This window comes from Salvelinus alpinus, chromosome 6, assembly GCF_045679555.1.
Source record: "Salvelinus alpinus chromosome 6, SLU_Salpinus.1, whole genome shotgun sequence".
NCBI classification, from domain to species: Eukaryota; Metazoa; Chordata; class Actinopteri; order Salmoniformes; family Salmonidae; genus Salvelinus; species Salvelinus alpinus.
In genome coordinates, this window is record NC_092091.1 from 77116880 (window position 1) to 77135419 (window position 18540).

At 48.3% G+C, this 18540-nt stretch overlaps 1 protein-coding gene across 11 annotated transcripts in view; it reads left to right on the plus strand.

Annotated features, from left to right (window-relative positions):
- Positions 1-18540, plus strand: part of ctnnd1 (catenin (cadherin-associated protein), delta 1) — a 53429-nt gene that overhangs the window by 18469 nt on the left and 16420 nt on the right. For 8 of the 11 annotated variants that reach the window (XM_071408010.1, XM_071408011.1, XM_071408012.1 and 5 more), the window contains 12 exons: positions 549-841; positions 951-1035; positions 2934-3124; positions 4061-4171; positions 5241-5379; positions 11503-11725; positions 12295-12490; positions 13492-13609; positions 13791-13835; positions 15365-15476; positions 15991-16008; positions 17108-17167. In XM_071408010.1, coding sequence (XP_071264111.1) covers positions 549-841; positions 951-1035; positions 2934-3124; positions 4061-4171; positions 5241-5379; positions 11503-11725; positions 12295-12490; positions 13492-13609; positions 13791-13835; positions 15365-15476; positions 15991-16008; positions 17108-17167 — 1591 coding nt within the window. The remainder of the gene's footprint in view (positions 1-548; positions 842-950; positions 1036-2933; positions 3125-4060; positions 4172-5240; positions 5380-11502; positions 11726-12294; positions 12491-13491; positions 13610-13790; positions 13836-15364; positions 15477-15990; positions 16009-17107; positions 17168-18540) is intronic. The other 3 variants (XM_071408014.1, XM_071408015.1, XM_071408013.1) reach the window with 1 other exon arrangement.

An 18540-nucleotide genomic window follows, 5' to 3' on the forward strand; every position in this document is an offset into this window, starting at 1 on the left:
ATCTCCTCTGTGTCTGACACTAACCTCTCTCTCCCCTGACTCGTACTGTCATCTCCTCCGTGTCTGACACTAACCTCTCTCCCCTGACTCGTACTGTCATCTCCATGTCTGACACTAACCTCTCTCCCCTGACTCGTACTGTCATCTCCTCCGCGTCTGACACTAACCTCTCCCCTGACTCATACTGTCATCTCCTCTGTGTCTGACACTAACCTCTCTCTCCCCTGACTCGTACTGTCATCTCCTCCGTGTCTGACACTAACCTCTCTCCCCTGACTCGTACTGTCATCTCCTCCATGTCTGACACTAACCTCTCTCCCCTGACTCGTACTGTCATCTCCTCCGCGTCTGACACTAACCTCTCCCCTGACTCATACTGTCATCTCCTTTGTGTCTGACACTAACCTCTCTCCCCTGACTTGTACTGTCATCTCCTTCGTGTCTGACACTAACCTCTCTCTCCCCTGACTCGTACTGTCATCTCCTCTGTGTCTGACACTAACCTCTCTCCCCTGACTCATACTGTCATCTCCTCCCCCTCTCCCCAGGTAAAGAAGGTAGTGAAGACTACCATGACTCGTACAGTCATCCCCTCTGTGTCTGACAACCTCTCCCTGGATGGAGGGGGGTCTATGACAGGTGTAGGGGGTTACACCACCCCCATGGAGCGGGTCTACAGACAGCCAGGTCCTCCCATGGATTACCCCACCAACACCGTGCCCCGAAACTACCACTACGGACCCCCGGGGGGGTACGAGGACTATCGCCAGGGCCCTCCTCCCTCCATAGGGGAGACCTACGCCAGCCTGAGCAGGGGAGCGCGCATGGACGACCGCTACAGGTAGGATCTGTTGTCTCTTTAACCATAGACGTAGAGTTGGGAGACAACGGGTATATCCTCTCCTTTCTCCCTCAACTCTTCTATCCTCTCTACTTCTCCTCTCCTCCAGGCCAGCTGATGGGTACCGGACCCTGGACTCAGGATACAGAGCCATCAGCAGGAACCAGCTGGACCCATACGCAGCACAGCCACAGGTGGGTTGTATGACCAGTGTGTTGGAGCTGTCTGGACTGCAGAGTGTGTATTAACATGATGATATTGTATTGTCAGGTGGGTCGTATGGGCAGTGTGTTGGAGCTGTCTGGACTGCAGAGTGTGTATTAACATGATGATATTGTATTGTCAGGTGGGTTGTATGACCAGTGTGTTGGAGCTGTCTGGACTGCAGAGTGTGTATTAACATGATGATATTGTATTGTCAGGTGGGTCGTATGGGCAGTGTGTTGGAGCTGTCTGGACTGCAGAGTGTGTATTAACATGATGATATTGTATTGTCAGGTGGGTCGTAAGACCAGTGTGTTGGAGCTGTCTGGGATGCAGAGTGTGTATTAACATGATGATATTGTATTGTCAGGTGGGTCGTATGGGCAGTGTGTTGGAGCTGTCTGGGATGCAGAGTGTGTATTAACATGATGATATTGTATTGTCAGGTGGGTCGTAAGACCAGTGTGTTGGAGCTGTCAGGACTGCAGAGTGTGTATTAACATGATGATATTGTATTGTCAGGTGGGTCGTATGGGCAGTGTGTTGGAGCTGTCAGGACTGCAGAGTGTGTATTAACATGATGATATTGTATTGTCAGGTGGGTCGTAAGACCAGTGTGTTGGAGCTGTCTGGACTGCAGAGTGTGTATTAACATGATGGTATTGTATTGTCAGGTGGGTCGTAAGACCAGTGTGTTGGAGCTGTCTGGGATGCAGAGTGTGTGTTAACATGATGATATTGTATTGTCAGGTGGGTCGTATGGGCAGTGTGTTGGAGCTGTCTGGACTGCAGAGTGTGTATTAACATGATGATATTGTATTGTCAGGTGGGTCGTAAGACCAGTGTGTTGGAGCTGTCTGGACTGCAGAGTGTATTAACATGATGATATTGTATTGTCAGGTGGGTCGTATGGGCAGTGTGTTGGAGCTGTCTGGGATGCAGAGTGTGTATTAACATGATGATATTGTATTGTCAGGTGGGTCGTAAGACCAGTGTGTTGGAGCTGTCTGGACTGCAGAGTGTGTATTAACATGATGATATTGTATTGTCAGGTGGGTTGTATGACCAGTGTGTTGGAGCTGTCTGGGATGCAGAGTGTGTATTAACATGATGATATTGTATTGTCAGGTGGGTCGTATGGGCAGTGTGTTGGAGCTGTCTGGGATGCAGAGTGTGTATTAACATGATGATATTGTATTGTCAGGTGGGTCGTATGACCAGTGTGTTGGAGCTGTCTGGACTGCAGAGTGTGTATTAACATGATGATATTGTATTGTCAGGTGGGTCGTAAGACCAGTGTGTTGGAGCTGTCTGGACTGCAGAGTGTGTATTAACATGATGATATTGTATTGTCAGGTGGGTCGTATGACCAGTGTGTTGGAGCTGTCAGGACTGCAGAGTGTGTATTAACATGATGATATTGTATTGTCAGGTGGGTCGTATGACCAGTGTGTTGGAGCTGTCAGGACTGCAGAGTGTGTATTAACATGATGATATTGTATTGTCAGGTGGGTCGTATGACCAGTGTGTTGGAGCTGTCAGGACTGCAGAGTGTGTATTAACATGATGATATTGTATTGTCAGGTGGGTCGTATGGGCAGTGTGTTGGAGCTGTCTGGGATGCAGAGTGTGTATTAACATGATGATATTGTATTGTCAGGTGGGTCGTATGGGCAGTGTGTTGGAGCTGTCTGGGATGCAGAGTGTGTATTAACATGATGATATTGTATTGTCAGGTGGGTCGTATGACCAGTGTGTTGGAGCTGTCTGGACTGCAGAGTGTGTATTAACATGATGATATTGTATTGTCAGGTGGGTCGTATGGGCAGTGTGTTGGAGCTGTCTGGACTGCAGAGTGTGTATTAACATGATGATATTGTATTGTCAGGTGGGTCGTATGGGCAGTGCGTTGGAGCTGTCTGGGATGCAGAGGTTTGTCCCGGAGCCGTACGGTCTGGAGGATGACCAGAGGAGTCTGGGATATGACGAGGCAGACTACGGCATGGGACCGGCCATCCACTACGGAACAGTACCACGCAACCAACAAGCCTTCAACCACGGACCGCCCCGCAGGACAGGGTACATGCCCCAGTGTGTGTGGAGGGAGTGTGTGCAGTAATGTCTGGTCTCCTTCTCTGTATCCCTGGTTGTTTATTCAGTCAGTGTAGTGTCCACTCCCTACTAACCCCTACCAGTGTAGTGTCCACTCCCTACAAACCCCTACCAGTGTAGTGTCCACTCCCTACTAACCCCTACCAATGTAGTGTCCACTCCCTACTAACCCCTACCAGTGTAGTGTCCACTCCCTACTAACCCCTACCAGTGTAGTGTCCACTCCCTACTAACCCCTATCAGTGTAGTGTCCACTCCCTACTAACCCCTATCAGTGTAGTGTCCACTCCCTACTAACCCCTACCAGTGTAGTGTCTACTCCCTACTAACCCCTACCAGTGTAGTGTCTACTCCCTACTAACCCCTACCAGTGTAGTGTCTACTCCCTACTAACCCCTATCAGTGTAGTGTCTATTCCCTACTAACCCCTATCAGTGTAGTGTCTACTCCCTACTAACCCCTATCAGTGTAGTGTCTACTCCCTACTAACCCCTACCAGTGTAGTGTCCACTCCCTACTAACCCCTACCGGTGTAGTGTCCACTCCCTACTAACCCCTACCGGTGTAGTGTCCACTCCCTACTAACCCCTACCGGTGTAGTGTCCACTCCCTACTAACCCCTACCGGTGTAGTGTCCACTCCCTACTAACCCCTACCGGTGTAGTGTCCACTCCCTACTAACCCCTACCGGTGTAGTGTCCACTCCCTACTAACCCCTACCGGTGTAGTGTCCACTCCCTACTAACCCCTACCGGTGTAGTGTCCACTCCCTACTAACCCCTACCGGTGTAGTGTCCACTCCCTACTAACCCCTACCAATGTAGTGTCCACTCCCTACTAACCCCTACCAGTGTAGTGTCCACTCCATACTATTATCCCCTTACCTCTTCTCTCCCCTCCCAGGAGCTATGAAGGGACTCTGGATGGAGACATGAGTGGAGCAGGGGACATGTACTACTGGGGAGGCGCACCCCTGGCCCAGGGAGAGAGGGGTAGCATGGCCTCATTGGACAGGTGAGACTCCTTGGTGGCGTATTGTAGATATATCAGGGGTATTCACATCCAAGCCTGCAGGTCCGGACCAGGGCTTAAAATGAACACCCACCACCTGCCAAACGCGGGTACATTTTGTCATTGGTGGGTCAGATGTCTGTTTCACCAGCCATGTTGGTGGGTGGCCAGGGTTCCACAGTGCCAGCATGTCACTCACATTTGTGAATAAAAATAGTTTAGTATGATTTAATGCTGCAGTAGCTATTTTCAAAATATTTCTGCAGTTTTTGTTTCATAGCTGGTAAATGAATCCCACAAAGTCAAAGAACTACGAATCTTATAGACTATTCCACCTCGCACTGTGTGCACGTCAGGAGCTGAGTGAAAGATTCATTTTTAGAAGCTTTGTGCACAGGCATAAACGTTGGTCCAATTTACTTGAAGATGAAGTCTACTGAAGTAAGACTTTGTCCTTGTGTTTCCTGGCTATTTATATTTGTTTTGTTCACAAGCTAGGTTGTTTTTCAATGTTTGAGTTTCAACTGCTAGGAAAGAGAAGACAAGGCTGCTGCTTGTCAGACTCAATCTCACAGGACAAACATGACTCCAGTCGCGTTACCACGGTAACCTCCCGTCCTTAAAGGGGCAAGGGATCATTTTTGTTAAGTGTCAGGTCACAAAAAATGAAATTAAACAATATACCACATTACTTCTTAACAGTAATACATTTATTGTTTTAGAAACATTACAAAGCGTGCTCATCCGTGTTGGATATAATTTACGGGAGAAAATATTTTGGATGGTAAAAAAAACTGAGTGGCTGGTAGATCTTTAAATCTACTTGCCACAGTGGCTGGTGGACCAAAAAGTAAATTTTAGGACTGGTCCGGACCACTGCTGTTTTTCTGTTCTACCTGATAATGAATTGTACCCACCTGGGGTCCCAGGTCTAAGTCAGTCCCTAATTACAGGGGAGGAATGATATTTAACAGTGAAACTGGATTCAAGGTCCAGATTTGGAATTTGCCTGCACTACTGTAAGTCGCTTTGGATGAAAGTGTTGTATATATTCTCTTACCTGATTGGCCAGTACCCTGAGGAAAGGCCCCGCCACTTCCTGGAGACAGCCGGAGCTGCCGGAGGTCATCGCCATGCTCAACTACAGACTGGACCCCGTCAAGAGCAATGCTGCCGCATACCTGCAGCACCTCACCTTTAAGAACGACAAGGTAATATATATACACCTGCAGCACCTCACCTTTAAGAACGACAAGGTAATATATATACACCTGCAGCACCTCACCTTTAAGAACGACAAGGTAATATACACTGCTCAAAAAAATAAAGGGAGCACTTAAACAACACAATGTAACTCCAAGTCAATCACACTTCTGTGAAATCAAACTGTCCACTTAGGAAGCAACACTGATTGACAATAAATTTCACATGCTGTTGTGCAAATGGAATAGACAAAAGGTGGAAATTATAGGAAATTAGCAAGACACCCCCAAAAAAGGAGTGATTCTGCAGGTGGTGACCACAGACCACTTCTCAGTTCCTATGCTTCCTGGCTGATGTTTTGGTCACTTTTGAATGCTGGCGGTGCTCTCACTAGTGGTAGCATGAGACGGAGTCTACAACCCACACAAGTGGCTCAGGTAGTGCAGTTCATCCAGGATGGCACATCAATGCGAGCTGTGGCAAAAAGGTTTCCTGTGTCTGTCAGCGTAGTGTCCAGAGCATGGAGGCGCTACCAGGAGACAGGCCAGTACATCAGGAGACGTGGAGGAGGCCGTAGGAGGGGCAACAACCCAGCAGCAGGACCGCTACCTCCGCCTTTGTGCAAGGAGGTGCACTGCCAGAGCCCTGCAAAATGACCTCCAGCAGGCCACAAATGTGCATGTGTCTGCTCAAACGGTCAGAAACAGACTCCATGAGGGTGGTATGAGGGCCCGACGTCCACAGGTGGGGGTTGTGCTTAAAGCCCAACACCGTGCAGGACGTTTGGCATTTGCTAGAGAACACCAAGATTGGCAAATTCACCACTGGTGCCCTGTGCTCTTCACAAATGAAAGCAGGTTCACACTGAGCACATGTGACAGACGTGACAGAGTCTGGAGACGCCGTGGCGAACGTTCTGCTGCCTGCAACATCCTCCAGCATGACCGGTTTGGCGATGGGTCAGTCATGGTGTGGGGTGGCATTTCTTTGTGGGGCCGCACAGCCCTCCATGTGCTCGCCAGAGGTAGCCTGACTGCCATTAGGTACCGAGATGAGATCCTCAGACCCCTTGTGAGACCATATGCTGACACATGCACATTTGTGGCCTGCTGGAGGTCATTTTGCAGGGCTCTGGCAGTGCACCTCCTTGCACAAAGGCGGAGGTAGCGGTCCTGCTGTTGGGTTGTTGCCCTCCTACGGCCTCCTCCACGTCTCCTGATGTACTGGCCTGTCTCCTGGTAGCGCCTCCATGCTCTGGACACTACGCTGACAGACACAGCAAACCTTTTTGCCACAGCTCGCATTGATGTGCCATCCTGGATGAACTGCACTACCTGAGCCACTTGTGTGGGTTGTAGACTCCGTCTCATGCTACCACTAGAGTGAGAGCACCGCCAGCATTCAAAAGTGACCAAAACATCAGCCAGGAAGCAAAGGAACTGAGAAGTGGTCTGTGATCACCACCTGCAGAATCACTCCTTTTTTGGGGGTGTCTTGCTAATTGCCTATAATTTCCACCTTTTGTCTATTCCATTTGCACAACAGCATGTGAAATTTATTGTCAATCAGTGTTGCTTCCTAAGTGGACAGTTTGATTTCACAGAAGTGTGATTGACTTGGAGTTACATTGTGTTGTTTAAGTGTTCCCTTTATTTTTTTGAGCAGTGTATATACACCTGCAGCACCTCACCTTTAAGAACGACAAGGTAATATATATACACCTGCAGCACCTCACCTTTAAGAACGACAAGGTAATATATATACACCTGCAGCACCTCACCTTTAAGAACGACAAGGTAATATATATACACCTGCAGCACCTCACCTTTAAGAACGACAAGGTAATATATATACACCTGCAGCACCTGCGACCTATATATATATATATATATCTCACCTTTTTAAGAATGACAAGGCAATATGTGACTTGCTCTATGATAATCAGTCACATTGACCCCAAAACCATTTGGAGTTTTAGACAGTGCTGGAAAGAAGAGAATGGTATCTTTTGTAAGGAGGCCAACATGGTCTCTCTACTCCAAATATCCAACGAGTTGCATGTCATTACATGTTGAGTCCCCACACCATGTTTTTGAGAGAAACTAGGTCAAAGTTTGCAGTTCGTTTTAAGACCTTTATTCAAATAATGAATACGAAAACACAAAACATGAAATCCAGTAACATGTTCTTTCTCTCTCACACATACGCGCTACATATACATTCCATCTGGCTCTAACTATACCGACATAGTTGTTGCGTACACATGTATACGTGACCACATTTGTACACATACAAGCAACAGAATGTATTGGCTGCATTCACTTAATGTTCACACGTGCACATACATGACAGAGAAACACTTGGAAAGACTAAGGGTCACAACCATATGTGCAAAGACTACATGCGGCGTGCACGTGTTTGAACATGTACACACACACACACACACACGTGCACATCATGTAGTCCCTGCACATATTATGGTTGTGACACTTTGTCTTTCCAAGTCAGATTCCATTCGGAGAGGCTTGGGAAGATAAATAATGAATCAGTTGCCATGTTAAATAATATATCTTATAATTTCATGTCACAGAGAATGTGTTTAGGCTATATTCAAACACATTTTCCCTATGTCACACGATCCTGGGGACAGCACATGCAGATGTGCCCAAACGACCCTCTCACAAACCCAGGACCTGACACCCATGACAGTCACAACGAGTAAACTACCTCTGAATAGAGCTAAACAAGAGAACGGGATGGAGGGGGTGAGAGGTAATATGGGTCAGAGTAAGCTCTGGTCTCTCTAAGCAGCAACTAAAAGGAGAAACGTTAGACAATATGACCGCACGGCACCAGAGTACAGACTGACCATCTCTCTGTCTCTCTTGTTCATGTGGGCGTTGATTAGTCTTTGCCGCTGGTCCACTGGTTTGAGCTGTTCAACGTTCCATGCAAATATAAGTATCAAGATTTAGGAAAGCACTCACCATGATCACGCATCAAAGTTTTGCACTTGGGCCACACAGAAGGTCTGACATGTCGGCCTCTTAAATCCATCCCGGGCGCGGCATCGCGTGAACATCTGTCAAAATGTTGATGTAGTGGATGAGTCTCTGAGTGTCGTCGTAGGACGGCACCCGTCTGCTGGTAATACAACCACCACACTGCTTCTTCAACCACCACACCGCTTCTTCAACCACCACACCGCTTCTTCAACCACCACACCGCTTCTTCAACCACCACACCGCTTCTTCAACCACCACACCGCTTCTTCAACCACCACACCGCTTCTTCAACCACCACACCGCTTCTTCAACCACCACACCGCTTCTTCAACCACCACACCGCTTCTTCCTTGGAGCCACACCGTGTTCCTTCTAGAACCTTATCACTGCAGTCAGCTTGTCTGTAGAAATTCTGAAACCAGAAAGTCAATTATTTAAAAGTGCTGAACAGTCATTCTGAAAAGCACTTTTTCTCTCCTGGCTAAATACCAGGAGGTTTGAAAAGACAGGCTGAGTGGGCGTGGAGCTTATATTCATGAGCTCGCCTTGACTGACAGCTCTTTGAAAAGCCTTTGTCAAGCAACTTGGATGCAGTGTTGCAGTAAAATCACCTCAAGCAAATGTGGTGAAACACAAAGAACCTCAAACAATGTTGCATCAATTATGGAATTGCATTAATTATATATTTCTATATATTTTATATACATCTCCCGTTTAGAATGTATTTGATGTGGTTCACGGCAGCACTGACACGTGTTGACTTGACAACTGCGTATGAGTTTTGAAAGAGACCCCCTCTTTGTTCCATGCTGACTGAAGACCCAGCTAGCCAGTATCTAGCGAACACCAGACACAGATGAAAGGGGAAACGCATAAGTATCTTTGCCATAGATGAATAGGGTAAACTCTAATTATATTTGCTGAAAACCTACAGTCACATTTTGGCCCCAGTAGAGTAGCCATGGCCCCAGTAGAGTAGCCATGGCCCCAGTAGAGTAGCCATGGCCCCAGTAGAGTAGCCATGGCCCCAGTAGAGTAGCCATGGCCCCAGTAGAGTAGCCATGGCCCCAGTAGAGTAGCCATGGCCCCAGTAGAGTAGCCATGGCCCCAGTAGAGTAGCCATGGCCCCAGTAGAGTAGCCATGGCCCCAGTAGAGTAGCCATGGCCCCAGTAGAGTAGCCATGGCCCCAGTAGAGTAGCCATGGCCCCAGTAGAGTAGCCATGGCCCCAGTAGAGTAGCCATGGCCCCAGTAGAGTAGCCATGGCCCCAGTAGAGTAGCCATGGCCCCAGTAGAGTAGCCATGGCCCCAGTAGAGTAGCCATGGCCCCAGTAGAGTAGCCATGGCCCCAGTAGAGTAGCCATGGCCCCAGTAGAGTAGCCATGGCCCCAGTAGAGTAGCCATGGCCCCAGTAGAGTAGCCATGGCCCCAGTAGAGTAGCCATGGCCCCAGTAGAGTAGCCATGGCCCCAGTAGAGTAGCCATGGCCCCAGTAGAGTAGCCATGGCACCAGAGATCTTGACAATGAGCACTAGATGTTTTTCATCAGAAAAGACGAATAGCAATAAATAATTATTTAAGTCCGTCAATGTCATAATCTATTCTAGTCGATACATTTAAAACTGATATCAACACACACACAAATGACACAACCTGCACTCATTGAAATGCATGCGTGAACACACACACACACTTTTATTAGTATTGTAAATGGGTCATGTTTGATATTAAGATATTTGGTTACTGTAGATGGCCATTTCATGTATTTATGTAACCTGTCTTGGACAAATATAAACACACACACATGTTTATTATTTCTCTTTTTTCCCCTCTCTGCATTGTTGGGAAGGGCCGTAAGCAGGTCACTGTTAGTCTACATCTGTTTACCTGTAACGTGTACGCTAATAATCAGGAAGCAGGTTCAGGGAGGGAATTTAATAAATAAATCAACATGGAACAAAACAAGAAACACAAGTAGTGTACAGACATGGAACGTATAAACAGAAACAATAACGCCTGGGGAATGAACCAAAGGGAGTGACGGATGTATTAGAGGTAATCAAGAAGGTGATGGAGTCCAGGTGAGTATCATGAAGCGCAGGTGCGCGTAACGATGGTGTCTGGTGTGTGTAATGATGAGTACACTGGTGACAATGAGCGCCAGAGAGGAGGAGCGCGAGTAGACGTAACATTAGCCCAATCATGTGACTAATAAACATTTATTCTATTTGACAAATACATTCCCCACTTCTCATGGTCAGTCACTCCCTCAACTACAAACACACACACAGGTCCCATAAGTTACTAGCTACATAGAAATCTAGGTTGCATGGGCAGAACATCCCCCACTTCTCTCTCTCCCATGCCACACATTCACTCTCACTCACGCGCACACACATACACACACACTTGGCTTTAATACACACAAGGTAATATATACACCTGTAGCACCCACCTCACCTTTAAGAATGACACGGTCATATCTTTATCTATACACACTTCCTTTATATACACAAATGGTACCTGCAGCACGTCACCTTCACACCCACAGCTTTACAGCCCCTTGCATATCTATCTCAATTACCTCGTACCCCTGCACATCCACTCTGTACTGGTACCCCGTGTATATAGCCAAGTTATCATTACTCATTATGTATTTATATACTTTTGTTATTAAGTGTTATTACTTGTCTATAATTTTTTCTATTTTCTTTCTCTCTGCATTGTTGAAGGGCCCGTAAGTAAGCATTTCACTGTTAGTCCACACTTGTTGTTTACGAAGCGTGTGACAAATAAAATTAGATTTGATTACCCACACACCCTTTATCTAGTCATAAACACAGGCATGATGCGGGCTACCTAGCTACTGTCTTTCATGTCAGAATGAGAGCCACACACAACCACTAACACCTCTCCCTCCTTCCCTCTACCTCCGTTCCCTCTACCTCCGTTCCCTCCCTTCTCTCTCCCTCGTTCCCTCCCTTCTCTCTCCCTCGTCCCCTCCCTTCTCGTTCCCTCCCTTCTCTCTCCCTCGTTCCCTCCCTTATCTCTCCCTCGTCCCCTCCCTTCTCTCTCCCTCGTCTCCTCCCTTCTCTCTCCCTCGTCTCCTCCCTTCTCGTCCCCTCCAGGTGAAGACAGATGTCCGTCGTATGAAAGGTATCCCATCCCTGGTGTCCATGTTAGACAACCCTAAGAAGGAGGTCCACCACGCCGCCTGCGGAGCGCTCAAAAACATCTCTTACGGACGAGACGCTGACAATAAGATCGCCATCAAGAACTGTGATGGAGTACCGGCCCTGGTCAGACTGCTGAGGAAGACCAGAGACCAGGACCTGACTGATACTATCACAGGTAATACTACTGCGGTTACGACTAGTGTACTACTGCTGTTACTACTAGTGTACTACTGCTGTTACTACTAGTGTACTACTGCTGTTACTACTAGTGTACTACTGCTGTTACTACTAGTGTACTACTGCTGTTACTACTAGTGTACTACTGCTGTTACTACTAGTGTACTACTGCTGTTACGACTAGTGTACTACTGCGGTTACGACTAGTGTACTACTGCGGTTACGACTAGTGTACTACTGCGGTTACGACTAGTGTACTACTGCGGTTACGACTAGTGTACTACTGCGGTTACGACTAGTGTACTACTGCGGTTACGACTAGTGTACTACTGCGGTTACGACTAGTGTACTACTGCGGTTACGACTAGTGTACTACTGCGGTTACGACTAGTGTACTACTGCGGTTACGACTGATGGTACTACTGCGGTTACGACTGATGGTACTACTGCGGTTACGACTGATGGTACTACTGCGGTTACGACTGATGGTACTACTAGTGTACTACTGCGGTAAGTGGGAAACGGTAGTGTGTGGTGATGATGATGATCCGTCACCCTCTTCCTCAGGCACGCTGTGGAACCTGTCGTCTCACGACTCAGTGAAGATGGAGATCGTTGACCACGCCCTGCACGCCCTCTCAGACGAGGTGATGGTAGCTCACTCGGGCTGGGAGAGAGGGAACGAGGCAGGAGGAGAGGAGAACCTCAAACCACGACACCTGGAGTGGGAGACGTCCCTCACCAACACAGCTGGCTGCCTGAGGTACGGAGAGGGAGCGAGAGAGAGAGAGAGGGATGGATTGTACAGGGAGAGGAAAAAGAGGAGGGTGATATGGCCATAATATCATATCACAATATGTTTCTCATTTTTTACGGTATTTTAAAGTTTCTGAATAATAAAAGTTGTAAATATGTTTTATGCTTCAACATTGACTGTAGAATTGCAACAAATGAATTCTTAATGATTTTATTGGTCTTTTTCCATTCTGATGGTTTTATACTCAACCAAGCTAGGACCAAACTGACTGTGATGTCGTCCAATTTGTCAAACTTTTCATTTAACTTAGCGCTGTATCAAAATATCATGATAGACCGTATTGTAAAAATACATACCAGTATTGAAGATGTATCAGCCTGCCCTAAAACAGTCATGTATAGTCCATGAGTGACTGGTCTTGCAGTGCTGTGTGTGTGTATGTGCATGTCTGTTGGTCTTGCAGTGCTGTGTGTGTATGTACATGTCTGTACAGGTGTGCCTGAGGAATTCCCAGAAGGTAGGGCAGAGTGGGAATGTGCTGTGTTCTCCAGTGGGTGTGTCTGTCTCTGTTAAAGGCAGGCTACAACACAATGACTTGCCCAGTAACCTAATCTACGATCTCACTGTCTCCTCACTAGACTGGAGTTTAACAAACACAGGTTGCGTCCTAAATGGTCCCCTATCCCCTATATGGGCATCCCTAACATTAGTGCACCACATAGAGAATAGGGTGCTTTTTGGGACGTGACCACACTCTTTCAGTCTCTGAAAGCAACACACTGACATAGGACCACTCAGTGTTTACCTACTAATGGTTGTGTTGTGTGCTGGAATCCTATTGTGGCCATTGATTGTAGCCACTCTCATTCCTCTCTCCCTCACTCCCTCTCTCTCTGCCCATTTTATTCTGTCCCCCTCTGTTTCTGTATTGCTTGTTGTTTTTGCTTTCTCACACACCCCTTCTCTCCCTCTCCTCCCCCCTCTCTCTCCCGCACTCTCTAAAACAGGAACGTGAGCTCAGAGCGCAGTGAGGCCAGGAGGAAGCTGAGAGAGTGCACAGGATTGGTCGACTCGCTCATGTACATCGTCCAATCACAGATCAACCTGAAAGACGTGGACAACAAGGTGTGGCCCAAGGCTGTTTTTCTTCCGATCCTGAACTTTGATTGTGTGTCCGCATGTATTTTAATCCTGTTCTCCTTTTCCTTCCTCTTATCCCTTTCTCTCTCTCGCCCTCCCTCACCCTCTCTCTTTCCCTCCCACACCCTCTCTCTTTCCCTCCCACACCCTCTCTCTCTGTCTCCAGCTGATAGAGAACAGTATGTGTCTGCTGAGGAATCTGTCCTATCAGGTACTGTTGTAGTTGATATTGTTCTCCTTTCTGTTTCTTTCTACAGTGTTTCATCCTGCCTTTTTAGTAATGTGTTGTGACCTTTTGAATTGTACTTTAAAGAGATTCTCTGGTACTTCTGTAGACTTTTTAGCCTGTAGTTCTTAGTGTCGCATGGTATACCCAAACTTCTGTACTTTTTCCAATACCAGCTCATGACAAAGGGTTCGGTACTCGATAAAAATAATATGTTTGGTGCTTCTGTCAAATGAGTGTCACGTCGTCTACTGATTGAGAGAGGATCGCGTTTGTTTATCAGCGCAGCCGAGGTCCCCTTATGGCGTGAGAGTCCGGTACCTGCTCCACTTCCCCATGGCTAGCACTAGCCTGTCCTGGGGAAACACTGCATCACCATGGCTAGCACTAGCCTGTCCTGGGGAAACACTGCATCACCATGGCTAGCACTAGCCTGTCCTGGGGAAACACTGCATCACTGGGAGGCTGGGCTGCATCACCATGGCTAGCACTAGCCTGTCCTGGGGAAACACTGTATCACTGGGAGGCTGCATCAACATGGCTAGCACTAGCCTGTCCTGGGGAAACACTGCATCACTGGGAGGCTGCATCACCATGGCTAGCACTAGCCTGTCCTGGGGAAACACTGCATCACTGGGAGGCTGCATCAACATGGCTAGCACTAGCCTGTCCTGGGGAAACGGCTGCATCACCATGTTGCACAGAAGTTAACACTTGAATAAAGCAACACGGCATGTAGAAACTGTTAATCGCAAAACAATGTCCATTACAGACTAGAACACTTTACAGTGCAAGAAGATACCGGTAGCTTCCAGCTTTGTAGGCTAGTTTTCCTTGCTAACTTACAGCTGAAGCTAACGTCAATTCACTACCTTAGTACCTTGTTTGTGATAACATGCCTTGAACAAAATCGGACATTTAAAATGTAATGATATTGAACTCGAAGATGTGTCTGGATCAGGTGCCATGGTATCGTTTTTTTGCCACAGTATCGTTTTGGTACAGTATTGTTTTGGTACAGTATCGAGTGTTGTGATACTTAACCTGGTATCTGTATCGAAGTTTAAATTCTGGCATCGTGACAACACTGTTCACAGTTCTGAAAGTAGCGCCAGCGAGCCACAAGTGGTCCCTGAAAATTGCATACTACGTCACATATGTATAGATATGTGCACAACGTCAGTGCTCTTGCTAGCTGTCACTCAAATTGCGAGGGGCTGAAGCTCATTGGCTAGAACTTGAAATCCTAGTGGGCTGACCCACATGGGGGACAATGTAGGGATAATGGCGCAGTATAGTTCCCAGAAAAAGTTACTTTCAAACTATGGATTTCGTGGCTAATTGAGTTAAGACAGTAATTCTGCTCCTAGATTCTGAATGTATGAACAACATGTTGACACATCAGCCCAAAGCCGGAGGGGTAAAGAAAATACTTAGTAGGCACCAAAGTTTCGCAGCATGTGTTTAAATAAGCAATATTATACTATATGATTGTAAACTTGACTTGACCTTAGGTTCACCGGGAGGTGCCGGGCGCTGAGCGCTACCAGGAAGCCATGTCCCTCAACCAGGGCCCCGCCCCCTCCACTGGAAAGACCAACCGCTTCAGCTCCCGCAGGGGCAAAGGTCAGTGTGTGGGTGCCTGTCTGTCTTGCCTGTCTGAGAGTGTTTATATTATCTGTCTGTGGAAGGAAGGCAGATGGAGAGTGATGCAATTGTTGACTTTAGTGTGTGTGAGTGTACACAGTATAGTGACAGTGTAGCAGGAAAGAGAGACAGCAGAGAACCAGTGGTTGGCCTGGGATGTTGAATGCTATTTACCCCCATCCTAAAGAATGTTCAGTATCACTCCTTAATGTCTGTGTGTCTGATGTCTGTGTGATGGAAATGATTTGTTTCTCTATTTGTGAACAGACATTTTATTTTTGATGGTTTGTCTTTGTGCTGGCGTGCATGTTGGTGTGTTTTTGCTGCGATAGTTTCTAATCTAATCCTACATTTGATCTATGCTGGTGCTTTGGTGGGAGGAGGTGTCTTGGTGGCTGGGTCACTGCTGCTGTTCTCGCTTGACTCAAATCATCCTCTCTCCTATCATTTATTCCTCCCTCATTCTGCTGTCCTTCTGTCTGCTGTGGAACAGATGACTGGTGTTCTAAAGGTAAGCTCTGACTCTCTGACCTCTGCTTGTCTGCTGGTTAGAGCATTAATTAGGACTGGCTAATGATGTCAGTCTCCTAACTCTATGCATGCATTGTCATGCTCTCTGCCGTCTCCTAGAGGACGGTGTGTGTAAGAGAGGCAGTGTGCAGCATGTGTGTAAGAGAGGCAGTGTGCAGCAGAGCACCATAGCGGGCAGGGGGTTCTGGAGCACCATAGCGGGCAGGGGGTTCTGGAGCACCATAGCGGGCAGGGGGTTCTGGAGCACCATAGCGGGCAGAGGGTTCTGGAGCACCATAGCGGGCAGGGGGTTCTAGAGCACCATATCGGGCAGAGGGTTCTAGAGCACCATAGCGGGCAGGGGGTTCTGGAGCACCATAGCGGGCAGAGGGTTCTAGAGCACCATAGCGGGCAGAGGGTTCTGGAGCACCATAGCGGGCAGAGGGTTCTAGAGCACCATAGCGGGCAGAGGGTTCTGGAGCACCATAGCGGGCAGAGGGTTCTGGAGCACCATAGCGGGCAGGGGGTTCTAGAGCACCATAGCGGGCAGAGGGTTCTAGAGCACCATAGCGGGCAGGGGGTTCTAGAGCACCATAGCGGGCAGGGGGTTCTGGAGCACCATAGCGGGCAGGGGGTTCTGGAGCACCATAGCGGGCAGGGGGTTCTGGAGCACCATAGCGGGCAGGGGGTTCTGGAGCACCATAGCGGGCAGAGGGTTCTGGAGCACCATAGCGGGCAGAGGGTTCTGGAGCACCATAGCGGGCAGAGGGTTCTGGAGCACCTTAGCGGGCAGAGGGTTCTGGAGCACCTTAGCGGGCAGAGGGTTCTGGAGCACCATAGCGGGCAGAGGGTTCTGGAGCACCATAGCGGGCAGAGGGTTCTGGAGCACCATAACGGGCAGGGGGTTCTAGAGCACTGTAGTGTGGGCAGGGGGTTCTAGAGCACTGTAGTGTGGGCAGGGGGTTCTAGAGCACCATAGCGGGCAGGGGGTTCTAGAGCACCGTAGTGTGGGCAGGGGGTTCTAGAGCACCGCAGTGTGGGCAGGGGGTTATTGAGTGTTCTGTGCGTCTGTTTCTGAGTGTTCTGATGTTCTGTTGCAGGGAGAAATGAGGACGGAGCCGATATGATTGACATTCCAAAGAGGACTACACCTGCCAAAGGTAACACAGTATAAAGTGGCATCATGTAGACTGGAATATGTTTCTCCTGTCCACTCCTCTGTTGTACTGATCTGAAAGAAGTGACCAGGTGAAGCTAAGCCAGCCTAATGACCTGCCATCCGAGCTCTATGAGGAGGCCCGAGTTTCTAACTTGGAATTCCAAGTTGGATGACCGTTCAAAGTGACCCCCCCCCCGAGCTCCCAGTTCTCTTGAACTCCCTGAAGTCTGAGATTTCTGAATGCAGCAACAGTGCAGGTGTAAATGAGAAGACAAGGAGACGTGTCTACATGTTTCTAACACCTCTCCCTCCGTGTCCGTCCAGGTTATGAGTTGTTGTTCCAGCCGGAGGTGGTGCGTGTCTTCATGTTTCTAACACCTCTCCCTCCGTGTCCGTCCAGGTTATGAGTTGTTCCAGACGGAGGTGGTGCGTGTCTACATGTTTCTAACACCTCTCCCTCCGTGTCCGTCCAGGTTATGAGTTGTTGTTCCAGCCGGAGGTGGTGCGTGTCTACATGTTTCTAACACCTCTCCCTCCGTGTCCGTCCAGGTTATGAGTTGTTGTTCCAGCCGGAGGTGGTGCGTGTCTACATGTTTCTAACACCTCTCCCTCCGTGTCCGTCCAGGTTATGAGTTGTTGTTCCAGACGGAGGTGGTACGTCTCTACATGTTTCTAACACCTCTCCCTCCGTGTCCGTCCAGGTTATGAGTTGTTGTTCCAGCCGGAGGTGGTGCGTCTCTTCATGTTTCTAACACCTCTCCCTCCGTGTCCGTCCAGGTTATGAGTTGTTGTTCCAGCCGGAGGTGGTGCGTCTCTTCATGTTTCTAACACCTCTCCCTCCGTGTCCGTCCAGGTTATGAGTTGTTGTTCCAGACGGAGGTGGTGCGTGTCTACATGTATCTAACACCTCTCCCTCCGTGTCCGTCCAGGTTATGAGTTGTTGTTCCAGCCGGAGGTGGTGCGTGTCTTCATGTTTCTAACACCTCTCCCTCCGTGTCCGTCCAGGTTATGAGTTGTTGTTCCAGACGGAGGTGGTGGGTGTCTACATGTATCTAACACCTCTCCCTCCGTGTCCGTCCAGGTTATGAGTTGTTGTTCCAGACGGAGGTGGTGCGTGTCTACATGTATCTAACACCTCTCCCTCCGTGTCCGTCCAGGTTATGAGTTGTTCCAGACGGAGGTGGTACGTGTCTACATGTATCTAACACCTCTCCCTCCGTGTCCGTCCAGGTTATGAGTTGTTGTTCCAGACGGAGGTGGTGCGTGTCTTCATGTTTCTAACACCTCTCCCTCCGTGTCCGTCCAGGTTATGAGTTGTTGTTCCAGACGGAGGTGGTGGGTGTCTACATGTATCTAACACCTCTCCCTCCGTGT